General features: G+C 45.4%; 1 protein-coding gene across 2 annotated transcripts in view; it reads left to right on the top strand.

Annotated features, from left to right (window-relative positions):
* The window catches only part of erich2 (glutamate-rich 2), a 289680-nt gene that overhangs the window by 84318 nt on the left and 184270 nt on the right, over positions 1-21092 (top strand). For both annotated transcript variants that reach the window (XM_038789479.1, XM_038789478.1), the window contains 2 exons: positions 8914-9033; positions 19112-19231. In XM_038789479.1, the coding sequence (XP_038645407.1) occupies positions 8914-9033; positions 19112-19231 (240 nt within the window). The remainder of the gene's footprint in view (positions 1-8913; positions 9034-19111; positions 19232-21092) is intronic.

Here is a 21092-nt window from a genome sequence, read left to right on the forward strand (position 1 = left end):
TTTTAAAATTTGTAAAAATGTGAGGAAAAGATATGTCACCCCAGGATAAAAAAAACATGAAAATAAACAAATCCTAGGAGCACAACAAACATAAGGGTGGCACGGTGGACAGTGGTTAGCACTGCTGCCTCACGGCGCTTGGGATCGGATTCAATTCCAACCTTGGGTGACTGTGGAGTTTGCACATTCACTCCATGTCTGGATGGGTTTCCTCTGGGTGCTCCAGTTTCCTCCCGCAATCCGAAGATGTGCAAATTAGATGTATTGGCCATGCTAAATTGCCCGTAATTGTCCAAATATTAGGTGGGGTTACAGGGATAGGGCGGGGATTGGGCCTGTGTAGGGTGGTCTTTTGAATAGTCAGTGCAGACTCGATGGTTGAATGGCTTCCTTCTGCACACTAGGGATTCAGTGATTAAATAAGTACTACGTGACACCGAGTCACAATGAGGTATTAGGATGGTGGCTAGAAATCTGGTCAAAGGTGAAGGTTTTATGGAGCATCTGTAAAGGAGTAAAAGAGGCATAGAAGTATCGAAGCAGAGTGAGGAAATTTCAGAGTTGCAGGTGAGCATATGGATGATGGCGTTGGAGTTATTAAAATAGGGAATGCACAAGAGGGCAGTATTGGAGAGTGTAGAGATCTTGTGTAGGTTGTGGTGTTATTTCAGAGATTGGCGGCATGCTAGCACAGTGTTTGGAACTGTTGCTTCACAGCGCCAAGGTCCCAGGTTCGATTCCTGGCTTAGCTCACTGTGTGCAGAGTCTGCACGTTCTCCCCGTGTCTGCGTGGGTTTCCTCCGGGTGCTCCAGTTTCCTCCCTCAAGTCCTGAAAGACGTGCTGTTAGGTGAATTGGACTTTCCGAATTCTCCCTCTGTGTACCCGAACAGGTGGCGGAATGTGGCGACTCGGGGCTTTTCACAATAACTTCATTGCTGTGTTAATGTAAGCCTACTTGTGACAATAAAGATTATTATTATTAGATAGGGAGAGTTGAGGCCGTGGAGGTATTAGAAAACCTGATCCAGAATTTAAAAATTGAAGTTACCAGCCAGAAACACAGATGTTATGAGGCAATAGAACTTGGCATGAATATGGTATGGCAACAGAGTTTTGGGTGAGTTCGAGTTTATTGAGGGTGGATGAGGGAGACCAGCCAGAGGGCATTGGAATAATCTAATATTGTAGATGTAAAAAAGGCATGGATGATCATCAACAGATGATATGAGATCGTCAGAGTTGGGTGATATTACAATATGGATTTGATGATGGAGTGGGTCTGTGGTTCAAAGTTCACCTTGATGTCAAGTAGGATGTCACAGTTGCAAAAGTCTAGTTCAACCCCAGAAAGTATCCAGGAAGAGGGATGGAGGCAGTGTCTAGAGAAGTGAATTTGAGACCAGGATCAAACACTACATCCTCAGATTTCTGAATACTTGGTTAAAGAAGGTTTCTGCTATTGGACAAGCACTGTTCAAGACATTGGAAGGGATGTGGAACCTGACATGTTTTCTGATGATGTCACCAAGTAGGAGTAAGTAGATGAGAAATAGGAGGGGGCCAAAATGCTTAGAGAATTTCATAGATGATGAAGCAGGAACAGGAATATATTGTGCCCATTGCACTTGATTCCCTGGCTGTGACTGAGTAGGTAAGAATACACCTAGGTGAGGGTGTTTCCACCCAGCTGCATAGTAAAGGAAGGGTGTAAGAGGAGGATGGTGTGGTCATTCAGCACAATGGTTGGAGACAGGTGTTGAAGGATGAGGACAGATTGTTTACCATGGCTACAGTCACTGGTTTAGCACAGTGGGCTAAACAGCTGGCTTGTAATGCAGAACAAAGCAGCAGCATGGGTTCAATTCCCGTACCGGCCTCCCTGAACAGGCGCCGGAATATGGCGACTAGGGGCTTTTCACAGTAACTTCATTGAAGCCTACTAATAATAATAAGCAATTATTATTATTATTATTGACATGTAATTTGTGGCTTTGATAAGGGTGGTTTTAGTGCTATGGCAAGGATGGATATCTGATTGGAGGGGAGCAACTTGGAGTTGTGGAAAGATGGGCAAAGATTTGAAAGAGGACAATACATTCCAGGACTTTGGAGAGAAAAGTGAGATTGGAGGTGAGGGAGTAGTTTGCAAGAACAGAGAGACCATCCTTTATTCCTCTGTTCTTGCAAACTACTTCCTCACCTCCAACCTCACAGAATCTGAGCAGAGAGAACTATTAATGTCAACTAACGTGGGGCGAGGAAGGGAAGGTAAGTAGTCAGCAGTTGCAATTTTCACCGATGCAATTCAGTTATTATTCTTGAAATAAAGAAGCTGTACTATTAAAATCTTCTCATATTGCCTGAAAAAGGAATTGAAACTGAAAAAAATCTGTTTCATTCGGGCATTTCGGGAGAGAGGAGATTGAATGATGTTTTATCGCATGTGTCTGGGTTTGATTTGAATACAGAGGTGAAAAGAACAGTAACCTACTGTTCCGCAGAATGTACTTTATCAATTTAAATTTCAAGTTGCCTAATAAGAACAGTTTTGGTAGATATTTTCTTAGTTTATCTGTAATGATAAGGCTTCCTGGCAATGTGAATCCGTTTTGCAGTTTCCAAGTTGTATTACCAACATTTATTATGATGTATGATTTTAATTTTCCAGGGTATTGATGGGTAACACAGTCCCTTGTAGGATTTTTAAAGTAATAAATTTCAAATTGACACTTGCACTAAAGTTGTGGATATTACTCATTTTTACTAAATGCGTTTTTCTCTTTCACTGAATCGTCTTCTCCAAATCTTGATTCCCAATATGCTCTTTATACCAAAATAGTTCCATAATGATCATTACTAACTGTATATATAGATTTCTTGAGCTTTGTTTTGCATAACTACATTTAGTCTACTTCAGTTTGAGGAATTTAAAGTTCAATCATGATTTTCATTTCAGCAGAAAGTAGTGAAACAGTCAGGATTTGGACATCTATGTTTGTGAACCACTGTTTGAGGTTTAAATGGTTTTCAATGTATGAGGACAGTTGGATGGAGAACTCTTTCTTCAGATGGTGTCTATCTCTTGGTCAGAATTCCTCCCTGTTACAAGTAAAAATCATGAAAGACTGCTGATGCTTTACAAGAAATCAAATTTATCCAACCAGTAGCGGGAGATTGTGTATTGAGTCTGAAGAGATAGGAGAGGTCTTGAACAAGTATTTTTCTTCAGTATTTACAAATGAGAGGGGCCATATTGTTGGAGAGGACAGTGTGAAACAGACTGGTAAGCTCGAGGAGATACTTGTTAGGAAGGAAGATGTGTTGGGCGTTTTGAAAAACCTGAGGATAGACAAGTCCCCCGGGCCTGACGGGATATATCCAAGGATTCTATGGGAATTGCAGAGCGTTGGCAATGATCTTTTCATCCTCGCTGTGAACAGGGGTGGTACCAGAGGATTGGAGAGTGGCGAACGTCGTGCCCCTGTTCAAAAAAGGGAATAGGGATAACCCTGGGAATTACAGGCCAGTTAGTCTTACTTCGGTGGTAAGCAAAGTAATAGAAAGGGTACTGAGGGGTAGGATTTCTGAGCATCTGGAAAGACACTGCTTGATTAGGGATAGTCAGCACGGATTTGTGAGGGGTAGGTCTTGCCTTACAAGTCTTATTGACTTCTTTGAGGAGGTGACCAAGCATGTGGATGAAGGTAAAGCAGTGGATGTAGTGTACATGGATTTTAGTAAGGCATTTGATAAGGTTCCCCATGGTAGGCTTATGCAGAAAGTAAGGAGGCATGGGATAGTGGGAAATTTGGCCAGTTGGATAACGAACTGGCTAACCGATAGAAGACAGAGAGTGGTGGTGGATGGCAAATATTCAGCCTGGAGCCCAGTTACCAGTGGCGTACCGCAGGGATCAGTTTTGGGTCCTCTGCTGTTTGTGATTTTCATTAATGACTTGGATGAGCGAGTTGAAGGGTGGGTCAGTAAATTTGCAGATGATACGAAGATTGGTGGAGTTGTGGATAGTGAGGAGGGCTGTTGTCGGCTTCAAAGAGACATAGATAGGATGCAGAGCTGGTCTGAGAAGTGGCAGATTGAGTTTAACCCTGACAAGTGTGAGGTTGTCCATTTTGGAAGGACAAATATGAATGCAGAATACAGGGTTAATGGTAGGGTTCTTGGCAATGTAGAGGAGCAGAGAGATCTTGGGGTCTGTGTTCATAGATATTTGAAAGTTGCCACTCAAGTGGATAGAGCTGTGAAGAAGGCCTATGGTGTGCTAGCGTTCATTAGCAGAGGGGTTGAATTTAAGAGCCGTGAGGTGATGATGTAGCTATACAAAACCTTGATAAGGCCACATTTGGAGTACTGTGTGCAGTTCTGGTCACCTCATTGTGGTGAGATAACCACTGTAGTTATGTGTACTGCAGTAGGGGGATGTATGCCTGTACCTGTAATACAGGTTCCTCCGGTCAGCCCCTGCCGGCTAGCTCCGCCCACAGGGAGCTTGTGTATAAATATGTATGAGAGCTGCTCAGACCCTCAGTCTACAGTTGCGGATGGAGGGACAACATCGTACAGCAATAAAGCCTCTATTGTACTAGTCTCTCGGCTTTAAGTATAATTGTTAGCGCCACACTCATTTTAGGAAGGATGTGGAAGCTTTGGAAAAGGTGCAAAGGAGATTTACCAGGATGTTGCCTGGAATGGAGAGTAGGTCATACGAGGAAAGGTTGAGGGTTCTAGGCCTTTTCTCATTAGAACGGAGAAGGATGAGAGGCGACTTGATAGAGGTTTATAAGATGATCAGGGGAATAGATAGAGTAGATAGTCAGAGACTTTTTCCCTGGGTGGAACAAACCATTACAAGGGGACATAAATTTAAGGTAAATGGTGGAAGATATAGGGGGGATGTCAGAGGTAGGTTCTTTACCCAAAGAGTAGTGGGGGCATGGAATTCACTGCCTGTGGAAGTAGTTGAGTCAGAAATGTTAGGGACCTTCAAGCGGCTATTGGATAGGTACATGGATTAGTGTAGAATAATGGAATGTAGATTAATTTGTTCTTAAGGGCAGCACGGTAGCATTGTGGATAGCACAATTGCTTCACAGTTCCAGGGTCCCAGGTTTGATTTCGACTTGGGTCACTGTCTGTGTGGAGTCTGCACATCCTCCCCGTGTGTGCGTGAGTTTCTTCCAGGTACTCCGGTTTCCTCCCACAAAGATGTGCAGGTTGGGTGGATTGGCCATGATAAATTGCCCTTAGTGTCCAAAATTCTATGATTAACCTAGGACAAAATTTCGGCACAACATCGTGGGCCGAAGGGCCTGTTCTGTGCTGTATTTCTCTATCTATCTATCTATCTTTCTATACAACAAAGACATTTGGAGGACTTGATTTGATTTGATTTGCTTTGATTTATTATTGTCACATGTATTAGTATACAGTTAAAAGTATTGTTTCTTATATGCTGTACAAACAATGCATACCGTTCATAGGGAAGGAAGGAGAGACTGCAGAATATAATTTTACAGTTATAGCAAGGTGTAGAGAAAAGATCAATTTAATACGAGGTAGGTCCATTCAATAGTCTGATAGCAGTAGGGAAGAAGCTGTTCTTGAGTCGGTTGGTACGTGACCTCAAACTTTGGTTACTTTTCCCTGACGGAAGAAGGTGGAAGAGAGTATGTCCGGGGTGCGTGGGGTCCTTAATTATGCTGGCTGCCTTTCCGAGGCAGCGGGAATTGTAGACAGAGTTAATGGAAGGGAGGCTGATTTGCGTGATGGATTGAGCTACATTCACGACCTTTTGCAATTTCCTGCGGTCTTGGGCAGAGCAGAATCCATACCAAGCTGTGAGACAACCAGACAGAATGCTCTCTTTGATGCATCTGTAGAAGTTGGTGAGAGTTGTAGCTGACATGCCAAATTTCCTCAGCCTTCTGAGAAAGTAGAGTCGTTGGTGGGCTTTTGTAACTATAGTGTCTGCATGGGGGGAACCAGGACAGGCTGTTGGTAATCTGTACACCTAAAAACGTGAAGCTCTCGACCCTTTCTACTTAATTCCCATTGATGTAGACAGGGGCATGTTCTCCACTACGCTTCCTGAAGTCGATGATAATCTCCTTCGTTTTGCTGACATTGAGGGAGAGATTATTGTCGGCGCACCAGTTCACCAGATTCTCTATCTCATTCCTGTACTCTGTCTCGTCATTGTTTGAAATCCGACCCACTACTGTGGTGTCATCAGCAAGTTTGAAAATCAAGTTGATGGGGAATTTGGCCACACAGTCATAGGTGTGCAAGGAGTTTAGTAGGAGGGCTGAGGACACAGCCTTTTGGGGCATCGGTGTTGAGGTTGATCGTGGAGGAGGTGGTGTTGCCTGTCCTTACTGTTTGTGGCCTGTGGGTTAGAAAGCTCAGGATACAGTTGCAGAGGGAGGAGCCGAGGCCAAGGCCATGGAGTTTGGAGATGAGTTTCGTAGGAATGATGGTGTTGAAGACTGAGCTGTAGTCGATAAATAGGAGTCTGACTGAGGTGTCTTTGTCATCTAGGTGTTCCAGGGTAGAGTGCAGGGCCATGGAGATGGCGTCTGCTGTGGACCTGTTGGAGCGGTAGGCGAACTAGTGGATCAAATAATCCGGGAGGCTGGAGTTAATTTGTGCTATGACTAACCTTTTGAAGCACTTCATGATGATGGATGTCAGAGCCACTGGTCGATAGTCATTAAGGCACGCTTGGCTTTATTTTGGTACAGGGATGATGGCCGTCTTCTTGAAGCAGATAGAGACCTCAGATTGTTGTAAAGAGAGGTTGAAGATGTCTGCGAATACCCCCGCCAGCTGATCCGCGCAAGGCCTGAGTGTCCGTCCGGGTATCCCATCCAGGCCCATGGCTTTCCGAGGGTTCACCTTCGAGAAGGCTGCACTGACGTCTGCAATGGTGATCTCAAATACAAGTTCATCCGAGGCTTCTGGGGTGAAGGGCTTGCTCTCGCTGACCTCTTGTTCAAAGCGTGCATAGAATGCGTTGAGCTCATCAGGGAAGGGTGCATTGGAGCCGGTGATTTTACATGCCTTCATCTTGTAGCCCGCTATGTCTTGCAGACCTTGCCGTAGTCAGCAGCGGTTCGTGTGGGGCTCGACCTTGGTCTGGTATTGTCTTTTGGCGTCTTTGATGGATCTCCTTCGATCATATCTGGCTTCCTTGTATAGGTCAGGGTCGCCTGACTTGAACGCCTCAGACCTAGACTTCTGCAAGCAGTGGATATCCGTGTTTATCCAGGGTTTCTAGTTGGGAAACACACAGATTTGTTTCTTTGGCACACAGGATTTGTCTGTGGTTGAGAGATAAGAAAATCCCTTGAGATGGAGAACTTCATGAGTGTGACAGAAAGTCAGACACTTTTTTAAAAAGAGATTGCTGGTCTTGATTAGCCTCCTGATTATTGTTTTCGAATTAAAATTGTCACTGGACAACAAGTATTCCTATTCAAGGAAATTTCATTGACAACATTTGTATGTTCATAATAAGCAAAATACTGCTGATGTTGGAATCTGCAATAACAACAGAAGATGCTGGAAAAACTCAACAGGTCTGACAGCATCTGTAAGGTGCGAAAGCAGAGTTAATGTTTCGAGTCCTTTTGGCTCTTCGTTAGAACTGAAAGGAGGCAGAATGTTGTAGATGTTAAAGTGTATCAGTGAGAGATTGCAACAAAAAGTAACAATTTTTAAGAACAGATAGCATGTTGTGGGGGAGGGAGGGTGGGAGGTTGAATTGAATCCATAGAATCCCTGCAGTGCAGAAAGCAGCCCATCGAGTCTGTACCGACCCTCTGAAAGAGCACCCTACCTAGGCATATTTCCCCACTTTATCCCTGTAACCATACCTATCTAAGGAGTAATTTAGTATGGCCAATCCACTTAACCTGCATTTCTTTGGACTGTGGGAGGAAACTGGAGCACCCGGCGGAAACCCAGGGGGAGAAAGTGCAAACTCCACAGTCACCCAAGGCCAGAATTGAACCTGGCTGGGTCCCTGGCACTGTGAGGCAACAGTGCTAACCACTGTGCCACCGTGCCACCTCTTGAGGCAATACATGCATGGGATGTTTTTAAAAAGGAGATTAAGTTGGAGGAGAAAGGTCACAGTCTGAAGTTGCTGAATTTAACATTTAAGTCCCGAGGGCTGCCACATGTCCAACCGAAAGATGAGATGCTGCTCGTTTAGCTTGCGCCGGGATTCACTGGAACAGTGCAACAGGCCAAGAATGAAGCTGCTGCAGCACTGTGTGGAGTTAAAGTATGACTAGGCATTCTGCATCTCCAGGATTATTATCCATTCTAAAAAATATTCCTCTTCTTTGAATTGTATCTTGAAATATTTAACAATTTAATGCCTCATCCAAAGAGTGTTATTTCCAATCGCACAATGCTTATTATGACTTTATTATGACTTTGAAATATTAGTCCACATTATGATCATTAGAGGACTAATGATGAGCAATCAAATAATATTTAATTTACTTTGTAGATTGAAAATCGATCTAAAAATTGTTTGAAATTTGCACGAGAGAGTCGTACTTTCAGAACATCTATAAACAAAGACGTTTAACAAGTGAGACCAATATTTTTACAATGGTCTGAAATAAAATGTTAAAATTTTTGTATTATAACTCTATCATTGGGTCATTTAACACTTCAGCTGGATTGCTTCCATTTGTATTCCATCAGAAGAAAATTTTACTTCACATGTAACTTGTTTGGAAAAGTCAACAGCAAATTTGGAATCATGATTCAGAGCATAGGGTGGTGATGTGAAAAAATGTAAGGCACCTGCATCCAGGAAAATACTGCCAAAGGATATTTGCTATTTGTTTTTAACTATTTACCTTCCATTTTGCTTTCAGAACAGCCTACATCTCCAAATAGTGAACTAAAGAAGTTAGTAAACCAAGAATCAAACCGGTCTTCTGAGAAACGACAGAACTTGAATGTTAAGAAACAACATATTGAATCCAAGATGAATGGTAATTATATATTAGGCGTGAATTATTTCACACAGTTTTTTTTTGTAATTTGTTTATGTTTTTAACTTGCCACACTGATCAATTAACAGTTTTCTGTGAATGTAATAACAACAGTTCTATTAATGTAGAAAGTTTTGCGTAGTGAAGCATCCATAAGGGTTTCATGAATACTATCTTACACCAAGTCACACAAGGTATTAGGGTAGTGGCTGAAAATCCTGCCAATGATGATGGTTTAAAGAAGCGTCTTTGAAGGAGTAAAAGAGGCATTGAAGTAGAGAGTTTTAGTGAGGAAATTTCAGAGTTTAAGGATCAAGCAGCTGGAGGCATGACTGCTTTTGGTGGAGATATTAAAATAGGGAATGCACAAGAAGGAAGTAGTGGAAGAGTGCCAAGATCTTCAGGAGGTTGTGAGATTGGAGGACATGACAGAGATGCTGATGGTCAAGGCTATTTGAAAAAAAGGCGCTTGAGTTTTAAAATCACTCACCAAGTCCAGAACCTTTTACAGGTCAGTGAGCACAGGGATGCTGAGGAGTTAGAACTTGGCAATATTAGGATACTGGCAGCAGAATTTTGGGTGAGTTCAAGTTTGTGGAGGGTGGTAGAGGGAGGCCAGAGAACATCGGAATAGGGATGAGGGTTTCAGCAGTAAATTAACTGAGTTAGGCAGAGTTGCATGATGTTGTGGTAATAGATTGGTGATGGAGTAGATCTGTGGTTAGAAATTCACCTTGATGAACTTCCATTGGGGACCATGGAGTGAGTGGTCACACATTCGGTGGCTCCCGCTCATGGCATTTTTTTCAGACCTTTTCCCTGGTTAACAGCTGGATGTGAGGTGCAGGAGAGTGAGGGAAGTGTTTGACCCTCTGGTGTGTGGAGCTGAGAGCCAGAACCGGTCGAAAAAGAGGGAGCTGGTGCGGCGCCTGCAATGCACGTGGAGATGGCAGAGGGGCAGTGTGTGACCCTGCCGGTTCAGTGGTTGACACACCAACTGGCGAGCTTCTTAAATGAGGAGTTCACCCAACAATGGAAGGAGAGTCTGGAGGACCTGTCCTGGGGGTGGATTTGATCAGGGCGGTGGTCGACCACGTGGAAACAATGCTGGCGGCCCAGGTCAGGCGATCCAGAAGATGGAGGAGGTGGGGGGGGAACATGAGGAGCATTTTACCTCAATGGCAGCGGAGATGGGGCCAGAAGCGCAATCAGCAGAAGCAGCTTCAGGTGAAGGTCAAGGACCTAGAGAGCCGGTCACGCAGGCAGAATATAAGGATCATGGACCTGCCGGAGGGGAGTGAAGAAGCCGATGCTGGTGTGCACATGGGGAGGATGCTGGAGAAGCTGCTCAGGGTGCGTTTGCATGGTTTTTGGAGGTGGATCGAGCGCACAGAGCGCTAATGAGGAAGCCCCAGGGGAACGAGCCACTGAGGGCAGTGGTGGTGCGGTTGCACCGGTTCCTGGACAAGGAGCGAATTATGAGGTAGCCAGGCAGACTAGGCGCTGTACCTGGGAGGGCAGTGAAATCAGAGTGTACCAGGACCTGGGTGCAGAGTTAGCCAAGAAGAGAGCGAGCTTCAACACGGTCAAGGCTGCCCTCTACAAGAAGTGGGTGACGTTTGGACTACTGTACCCGGCACGTTTGTGGTTGACCTACGAAGGCCGGGAACTGTACTTTGGATCAGCGGAGAAGGCGGTAGAATTTGTCAGAGACAATGGACTGGCAGGAGAAAGTGGACTTTGAACTTTGGTGGAGATGCTGTTATGATGCTATGGTTAAGTTATGTTTGGGGCCATTTCTTTCTTTTTCGGCTTCAGGTTTGTTTTTTTGTCCTTTGTTAAGAGATGGGGAGTTGGTCTCCCTTTGTTTAGGTTTGGGGATGGATTGTTTTTGGTTTGTTTGCACTAATGTTCAAGCAGGGGGGAGGGGAGTAGGATGCTTGGCGCCATAGGCGGGGACCGCCAGGCTAGATGGGCAGGTTAGTTCACGGAAGCGCAATGTGGAGTGAGTGGGGGGATGGGGCAGGGGCTGTTGCTGGGGGATCGGGGGGAGTACTACTGACAGTGGAAGGATATTTAAAGTGTAAGAGAAGGAGGATTGATGATGGTGGGCACCTGGGGAGGTGCGGGACACAAGCTGGAGGCTGTCCCAAGAGGGACTATGGTTTATTGGGGGGGGGGGGTTGCCAACCAGGCTGGTCACGTGGAACGTGCGAGGATTGAATGGGCCAGTCAAGAGGCCCGTGTGTTCGCACACTTAAAGTGATTGAATACGGATGTGGCCATGCTACAAGAGGCGCACCTGAAGGTGGGAACCAGATTAGGCTGAGGAAGGGATGGGTAGGGCGTTTCATTCAGGAATGGATTTTAAAACAAATGGGCAGGCGATTTTGGCGAACACGGGTGGTGTTCGAGGTGGGAAATATAGTGACGGATTCTGGGGGTAGGTATGTTATGGTCAGAGGGAAATTGAGGGGAAGCTGGTGGTGTTAGTCAACATCTATGTCCCCAACTGGGATGATGTGGAATTTATGAGGCGGGTGCTTGGGAAGATTCCGGACCTGGACTCTCATCGGCTGATTATGGGGTGAGTACTTTAATACGGTCCTGAATCCGAGATTGGACCGGTCGAGTTCAATGTCAGGGAGTGTGTCAGCCGAGAGTGAAAGAATTTTCGTTTTACTCCCATGTGCACAAGGCATACTCCCGAATAGATTTTTTTTGTGGTGGATAAGACGTTGGCAGGGGTGATGGATGTCGAATATTCGGCAATAGTGGTGTCGGACCATGTCCCGCACTGAGTGGATTTACGAATGAGCAAGAGAGGGGGCCAGCGCCCGCAATGGAGACTGGATGTGGGATGCGGAGGAAGAGATGCGTGAGTGAGGGTTTTGGGACCGCTGCTGGTAAGGGCCTTCAATGAAGCAAGAGTTGGGAGTGCTCTACCCTGACATTGTCACAGGCGTCCAACTCCCTCTTCTTAAAACAGGATAACAATCTGGAAAATTGTGGGTCATATAGGCCGAACTCCCTGTTAAATGTGGATGCAAACTATTGGCGAAGATCCAGGCTACAAGGACCGAGCACTGCATCCCAGGAGTAATAGGGGAGGACCAGATGGGATTTGTTAGGCGGCAGCACTTGGCAACCAACATTAGGAGGCTGCTTAATGTAATTATGATGTCTCCAGAGGGGCGCGAGGTTGAGGTGGTGGTGGCCATGGACGCAGAGAAGGCCTTTGATCGTGTGGAATGGGAATACTTATGGGAGGTCCTCAGGTGGTTTGCGTTTGGGCAGGGATTTGTGGTTTGGGTTCGGTTGCTATACCAGGCACCGGTGGCGAGCGTGCGGATGAATCGGGTGAGATCTGTCTACTTCAGGTTGTACCGGGGGATGGGGCAGGGATGTCTACTTTCCCCACTGTTGTTTGCCTTGGCTATCGAGCCGTTGCCATTAGCATTGAGGGCATCAAGGGTCTTGCATGGGATATGACGGGGGCGGTGGAACACAGGGTCTCACGCTCTGCAGACAATCTAGTGTTGTACATATTGGACCCGCTGGGGGGGAATTGGAGGGATTATGGGGATATTGGAGGAATTGGTCGGTTTTTGGGATACAAATTGAATGTGGGTAAGAGTGAGGTCTTTGCGATCCAGGCGAGAGGGCAGGAGAAGAGATTGGCTGAGATGCCTTTCAAGGTGGTGGGAGGGAGGTTTCTATATTTGGGTATCCAGGTGGTGCGGGGGTGGGAACAGCTGCATAAACTAAATTTGGGTCGGTTGGTGGATCAGATGAGGGGGGACGTTCGGAGGTGGGATGCACTCCCGTTGTCATTGGTGGGGTCAGTTAAAATGACGGTCCTCCCGAGGTTTAATTAACTTCTACTGGGCGGTGAATACTGTGATGGTCAGGAAGTGGGTAGGGGGGAGGGGTCGGTATGGGAGCGGATGGAGGAGGCATCATGTAAGGACATGAGTTTGGGGCACTGTTAATGGCACCTCTGCCGTTCTCGCCGGCTCGGTACTCCGCAAGCCCGGTAGTAGTAGCAGCCCTGGGAGTTTGGGGGACAGCGGAGGCAACATTTGGGGTTATAGGGAGCGTCAGTGTGGGCACCGATATGTGATAACCATCGGTTCGCTCCGGGGGTGGGGGGGGGGGGGGGGGGGGGGGGGGCGGGGGGAGAGAGAGCTGTATGGGGGTTTCGGAGATGGGAGCGGGCTGGGGATCGAGAGATTTGGGGATCTATTTGTTGATGAGGGTTTCTGAGTTTGGAGGAGCTGGAGGAGGAGTTTGGGTTGCCAGGGAGAATGGGTTCTAGTATCTACAGGAGAGGGACTTTGTACCGAGGCAGGTTTCGACCTTCCTGCACCTGCTGCCCCAGGGGCTACTGGATAAGGTGGTTTTGAGAACAGGTGTAGGGGAGGAGAAGGTCTCAGGGGTCTATAAGGAGCTGATGAAGTGGGAGGGAGCCCCTATAGTGAAGGTGAAGAGAAAGTGGGAAGAAGAGCTGGGTGAGGAGTTGGAGACCGGATTATGGGAGGAGGCTCTGAGGAGAGTTAATGCGTCCTCGTCATGCGCCAGGCTCAGCCTGGTTTAAGGTGATCCACAGGGCTCATATGACTGTGGCCTGAATGAGCAGGTACTTTGATGAGGCAGAAGATAGGTGCGGGCGCTGTGTGGGGGGTCCTGTGAACCATGCCCATATGTTTTGGGCATGTTCGAGGCTGAGGGGTTTCTGGCAGGGATTTTCTGATGCCATTTCAGAGGTCTTAAAAGTGAGGGTGGTTCCGAGCCCAGAGGTGGCGATCTTTGGTGTGTCGGAAGACCCGGGAACCCAGGGGGTGAGAAAGGCCGACGTCCTGGCCTTTGCTTCCCTGGTGGCCCGGAGACGGATCCTAATAGGGTGGAGGGACTCAGAGCCCCCAAAGTCGGGGGTGTGGGTTAGCAACACGCCAGGGTTTCTCACAATCGAGACAATTAAATTCGCCTTGAGGGGGTCATTGCAGGGATTTGCTTGGAGGTGGTAACTGTTCACTGACTCCTTTGAGGAAAATTAAGCTGTCAGCAGGGGACGGGGGGGAGGGAGGGAGGGCTAAAGGGAGGCATGGGAGAGATGAGTAAGGATAGAACCAATGGAGGGATGGTTGGGGAAGGTGGCACTGTGTGTAAGCCATGTTGGCTGGGGTCAGTGCTCGGAGGGGGGGGGAGGTTTGTTGGTTATATGGTTGTGTTTTTCTTTTTGTTGAAAATTTGATGTGTAAAATTGTTAAAATTCTAAATGCATCAATAAAATATTTTCTGGAAAAAAAATAAGTTCACCTTGATGTCAAATAGGATGCCACGGTTACAAACAGTTCAGTTCAGCCTCAAAGTGACAGGGTAAAGGAATGGTGGAAGGGTCTAGAGAACAGAGTTTATAACCAGGATCAAAGACAGTGACCTCAGTTTTCCAATCCGCTGTTGGACAAGCACTGTCAGAGACAGAGGATGGACAAGTCGAGAGAGTTGGTGATGAGGTCGAGCTAGGTGATATTAGCGGACATGTGAAACCTGTTATGTTTTGAAGTAATGTGCAATTCAATTTTTTTCTTGCAATAACTAAGCTACATTAGTAGAACCTTCTGATATTGCAAGAAAAATTAATTGAGACCGAAAACACTTGTTTCGCTTCAATCCATGGAAGAGATTGAGAGACATCTGTTTATCCCATCTGTTTGGATTTGATTTTAGTCCAAGTGTGAATGGATAGAAACCCACTAATCCCTAGCCTGTAGTTTTTCAATTATTTATTTCAAATTTCATAATAATACCAGTTTTGGGAGATATATTTTCTTAGTTTACCGGAAATGATAAAGCTTCCTTCCAATTTGTATTGCAAATGTTTATGATGATGCATGATTTTAATCTTTTAGAATATTTTTATAAAAAAATAATTTAGTGTACCCAATTCATTTACCTAATTAAGGGGCAATTTAGCGTGGCCAATCCACCTACCCTGCAGATCTTTGGGCTGTGGGGGCGAAACCCACGCAAACACGGGGAGAATGTGCAAACTCCATGTTGCTGGCAAGATGGATACAGAACCGGCTAGGTCATAGAAGGCAGAGAGTAGCAATGGAAGTGTGCTTTACTGATTGGAGGGCTGTGACTAGTGGCATTCCGCAGGGATCAGTGCTGGGACCTTGGGGCTGGTTTAGCACAGTGGGCTACATAGCTAGCTTGCAATACAAAACAATGCATTGCAGCAGCGCGGGTTTAATTCCCGTACTGGCCTCCCCGAACAGGCGCTGGAATGTGGTGACTAGGGGCTTTTCACAGTAACTTCATTGAAGCCTGTGAAAATAAGCAATTATTATTATTATTATTATTCATAGCTGTTCGCAGTATATATAAATAATTTGGAGGAAAATGTAACTGGTCTGATTAGTACGTTTGCGGACCACACAAAGGTTGGTGGAATTGCAGATAACGATGAGGACTATCAGGGGATACAGCAGGATTTAGATTGTTTAGAGACTTGGGCGGAGAGATGGCAGATGGAGTTTAATCCAGACAAATGTGAGGTAATGCATTTTGGAAGGTCTAATGCAAGGAGGGACTATACAGTGAATGGTAGAACCCTCAAGAGTATTGAAAGTCAGAGAGATCTAGGTGTATAGGTCCACAGGTCACTGAAAGGGGCAACACACGTGGAGAAGGTAGTCAAGAAGGCATACGGCATGCTTGCCTTCATTGGCCGGGGCATTGAGTATAAGAATTGGCAAGTCATGTTGCAGCTGTATAGAACCTTCGTTAGGCCACACTTGGAGCATAGTGTTCCATTCTGGTCGCCACACTACCAGAAGGATGTGGAGGCTTTAGAGAGGGTGCAGAAGAGATTTACCAGGATGTTGCCTGGTATGGAGGGCATTAGCTCTCAGGATAGCTTGAATAAGCTTGGTTTGTCTCACTGGAACAATGGAGGTTGAAGGGCGACCTGATAGAGGACTACAAAATTATGAGGGGCATAGACAGAGTGGATAGTCAGAAACTGTTTCCCAGGGTAGAGGGGTCAATTACGAGGGAGCATAGGTTTAAGGTGCGAGGGGCAAGGTTTAGAGTAGATGAATGAGGCAAATTTTTTACACAGAGGGTAGTGGGTGCCTGGAACTCGCTGCCGGAGTGGTGGAAGCAGGGACGATAGTGACGTTTAAGGGGCATCTTGACAAATACATGAATAGGATGGGAATAGAGGGATTCGGACCCCGGAAGTGTAGAAGATTTCAGTTTAGATGGGCAGCACGGTCAGCACAGGCTTGGAGGGCTGAAGGACCTGTTCCTGTGCTGTACTTTTCTTTGTTCTTTGTTCCACACGGACAGTGACCCAGAGCCTGGTTCGAGCCTGGGACCTTGGCGCAGTGAGACAGCAATGCTAGCCACTGTGCTGCCACAATCTCTTGGAGTATTGATGGGTAACAGAATCCCTCTCTCAAATTTTAAAAGTAATACATTTCAAATTGACATCTGCAACCAAGTTGTGGATGTTTTCTCATAATTTCTGCTATGTTTGTGTTTTACCCTTTCTCCTGATCACCATCTCAAAAACTTGATTCCTAATTTACCCATTTTTCCAAACTGGGTCCACTATGATTGATAAGAACCAAAGAGTCTAGATAACCTTTCTTGAGCTTTTGCATGACTGGTTTTAGTCTATTTTAGTTTGAGAAACTGAAGCTTCATAGCAATTTTGGAGCTTATCTAAATGAAAAATTATAAAATAATCATGGTATAGACAACCATGTTAGGGCAATTGGATAATGTCTGCATTTTTGAGATGGTGTCTGACCTGGTCAGAGTTCTTTCATATTACACTTGGGATTAATTGAAAAACTGCCGATGCGTTACAACACGCAGAGATCTCACTGACATTTTTTGACAACTAAAGAACCAGGAGGATTTTGCCTTAGCTGAGGGTTGCTCAAATCCCTGCAGGTAGTGAAGTTCCATCAGCATTATATTGTTTTTTACATTTTTCGTAAGAGATTGGTGGGCCTGAATCTGTTTTCATAGCAGGTTTGACCCTGGACATTAGGCGTTCTTGTTCAAGGAAACAATTACAGCTACAAGAATAATAATAATCTTTATTAGTGTCACAAGTAGGCTTACATTAACACTGCAATGAAGTTACTGTGAAAATCCCCTAGTCGCCACACTCCGCACCTGTTCGGGTACACTGAGGGAGAATTCAGAATGTCCAATTCACCTAACAAGCATGCCGTTCGGGGCTTGTGGGAGGAAACCGGAGCACCCGGAGGAAACCCACACAGACACAGGGAGAACGTGCAGACTCCGCACAGTGACCCAAGCCAGGAATCAAACCCAGGTCCCAGGCGCTGTGAAGCAACAGTGCTAACCACTGTGCTCCCGTGCCGCACACCAGCATGGTAAACTTTGTATTGCTCCTCTGTATCAATTAATCAATTAACAACAATGACAAAGTGTGCAACAGGTCTCGTGCATCCCCAGAATTATGAACAATTGTAAGAATTGTTGCTCTTGTTTGAATTGTGCCAATTCTTTAATAATTTAACACCTCATCCGAAGCACTTAATTTCCAATTGCACAATCCGCCGCCTTGTTGCATTGTACTATCGGCAGATTATTAGCTTGCATATCTTTAGAAACCTAACAAGCAATTAAATAAAAAAACGACCAAATCTTCACATTTACGAACATACGAAATAGGAGCAGATATAGGCCATTCGGCCCTCGAGCCTACTCTGCCATTCGATAAGATCATGGCTGATTTGTTTGTTTAAAGTGCCACATTCCCATCCGATACTGATAAACTTTGGTGGCCGACTGATAGGAGTCTACCTCCCTCTATCTTTAAAATATTCAATGACCCTGCTTCCATTATCTTCTGAGGGAGAGAGTTACACAGCCCTCAGACTCTTTGTCCTATAAAGGGAACCCCTAAATTTAAAACAGTCCTTTCCGCACCTTGTCAACACCATACAGAACCATGTATACTTCATTTCTGTGTTTTATTTACTTGGCATAGTGAAAATGCATTGAAATTATTTTAACTCTGCTAATTTATTTTAAAAATTCATTAAGGGATGTGGGTTTCACTGGCTAGGCCAGTGTTCATTGCCCATCCCTAATTGTCCTTGACAAAGTGGTGGTAGAACAGTATTCTTGGAACAGCTGCAGCCCATATGGTGTAGGTACACCTGCAGTATTGTCAGGGAGGGAGTTCTAGAATTTTGACCCAGTGACAGTGAAGGAACAGCAATATATTTCCAAATTAGGATGGCACGTGGCTTAGAGGGGGATTTTCAATAATACTTCCAAAACACGTAAGTATATTTTTTTGTAACAAGTCTGCTCTTTTCTTTAAAGGCTTTCTGTAATATTTTGCTGAATATTTTTGTGTAATTCTGCAGTCAGATCTCATTTAACACATTAACTTGAATGCTTCCATTTGTATTGCACCAAAGGAAATTTTTCTTCATATACAGCTAGGTTGGAAAAACGACAGGGATAAATTAGGAATCTGGGGCTAGATTTTCAGTCCAGGGTCAGAGTCTGACGGGCGGATCATTTCTGGGCCTCAATCTCACAGTGTGTCAGCGTCTGTGAGGCAGCTTGATTTTTAAAGACAAAGACCATAATTGGCCTGGAGGAGAGTTTGGTAATCAATTAGTGGCACTGGAATGACTGTTTGAAGGCAAGACCTCCTGTTGGAGAGTGATTCTAAAATGTAAACGGCAGCCATTGCCTGGAAGAATGGAAGAGGCATCAGAGGGCCAATATGGTAGCCTCATTGTGCATACAAATGGCCAAACTTTCACTTCTCAAGTACTTGATCCACTCTGCTCAATCAATGGAAACTTTGTGTAATTGCATAATCACATTAATTTGACATTCTATTTATGTACACAATTTTCAACAACCACACCGCATAATGGCTCCCCAAATCCAGCTCCAAGATTGAGCTGTGGTGGGTGAAGAAAATTAAAACAAGCACAGAAACATAAACTAAGCAAAAGGCTATTTGCTGGTTTTATTAAATTCAATTCTATTTTATTTTCAGAGTACCCTGCACCATCAAATAGTGAACGAAATAAGTTAACAAACCCAGAGTCAAAACGATCTTCTGAGAAACAACAGAACATGGATGTAAAGAAACAAGATGTTGAATCCAAGATGTGTGGTAATTATATATTTTTTATTCATTCACGGGATGTGAGCCTTCTTAAACAGCTGTACTCCATGTGGTGTAGGTACACCTACATTGCTGTTAGGGAGGAAGTTCCACAATTTTGACTGCAACAGTGAAGAAATGACAATATGTTTCCAATTCAGGATGTTTAGTGGCCTCCCATGTGGTGGTGTTCATATGCATCTGCTGCCTTCATCCTTCTTGATGGTAATCATTGTAGGTTTGGAAGCTGCTATTCAAGGAGCCTTGATGAGTTCCTACACTGCATCTTGTGGGTAGTACACACTGCTGCCATTGTACGCCAGAGGTGGAGGGAGTGAATGTCTGTGGATGGAACGGCAACTAAGCGGGTTGCTTCACCCTGGATGGGGTCGGGCTTCTTGAGTGTTGTTGGAGCTGCACTCATCCACACAAGTGGAGAGCATTCCATCGTGTTCCTGATTCATGCCTTGTAAATGGTGAACAGGCTTTGGGGAGTCAGGAGGTAAATTACTCGCTGAAGGATTCCTATCCTCTGGCCTGCTCTTGCAGCCCCAGTATTGATATGGCTAGTCCAGTTCAGTTTCTGGTCAGTGGTATTAACAGTGGGTTGCCTCACACAGTATTAATGTCACATCTGGTTATTTCAGACATCTCATTCCTATCCTAACGCTAAATAGTACTCTGTAAATATATTAACAACAACAATAGTTGCATTGATATAGCCCCTTTAACAGAGTAAATGCCCTCAAAAACGTCACAGGAGCCTGATCAGACACAGAGCCACTTAAGGAAATATTAGAATAGATGACCAAAAACTTGGTCAAAGAGGAAAGTTTTAACGAGCACCTGAGGAGAAGCGAAGATCCTGGAAAGGGAATTCCAGTGCTTAGCACCCAGGCAGCTGAATGCACAGGCGCCAATGGTGGAACGAATGACACCAGAAATACACAAGAGACCAGAACTGATTAACTGCAGAGATATTGGAAGGTTGTAAATTTGAACAAGTTGCCGAGATGAGTAGGATAGATTTGTAAACAAGTGTAATAAATTTAAAATTGAGGTGCTGCCTGCCTCAATGGTTTTTCCGGTTCCAGAATTAGCCATATAAGGACCTCAAATGGGGCAAGAGAGGATGGGCCACCCTAGGCCTTGCCCACCTCTTGTAAAATTGCAGACAGGTTGGGGCTGGGTGGAAGGGCAGTAGTTACTGAAAAATATTAGTAGAAAAGTAAATAGTAGAACTAATGGATGGGGTGAAAATTGACAGACTATATGCACTGGAAAGGTTGACTATGGTTAGGATAGATATGGGGGGCGGGGCTTGGGGAGGAGGGGGTTTTGGGGATGTACAAGGAGTTGATGGAGTGGGAAGGGGTCCCTCTCGGGGAGGTGAAGAGGAAGTGGGAGGAGGAGTTGGGAAAAGGCCTTGAAGAGAGTCAATTCATCCTCGTCGTTTGCCAGGCTTAACCTGATCCAGTTCAAGGTGGTTCATAGGGTTCATATGACTGTGGCCCGGTTGAGTAGGTTTTTTGAGGAAGTGGAGGATATTGTGGGCAGTGTGGAGGTAACCCGGCGAACCACACACACATGTTCTGGGCATGTCCGAAGTTGAGGGGATTCTGGCAGGGATTTGCGTTATGTCAGAGGTCCTGGAAGGGAGGGTGACTCCCGAGTCCAGAAATGGCAATATTTGGGGTATCGGAGGATCCGGGGGTCCAGTGGGGGAGAGAAGCTGATGCTTTGGCCTTTACCTCCCTGATGGCCCGGAGACGGATTTTGCTGGGATGGAGGGACTCGGAGCCTCCAAAAACAGGAGTGTGGGTTAGTGACGTAGTCGGGTTTCTCAGGCTGGAAAAGATTAAGTTCGCCT

The sequence above is a fragment of the Scyliorhinus canicula genome, chromosome 2 (assembly GCF_902713615.1).
Source record: "Scyliorhinus canicula chromosome 2, sScyCan1.1, whole genome shotgun sequence".
NCBI lineage: Eukaryota > Metazoa > Chordata > Chondrichthyes > Carcharhiniformes > Scyliorhinidae > Scyliorhinus > Scyliorhinus canicula.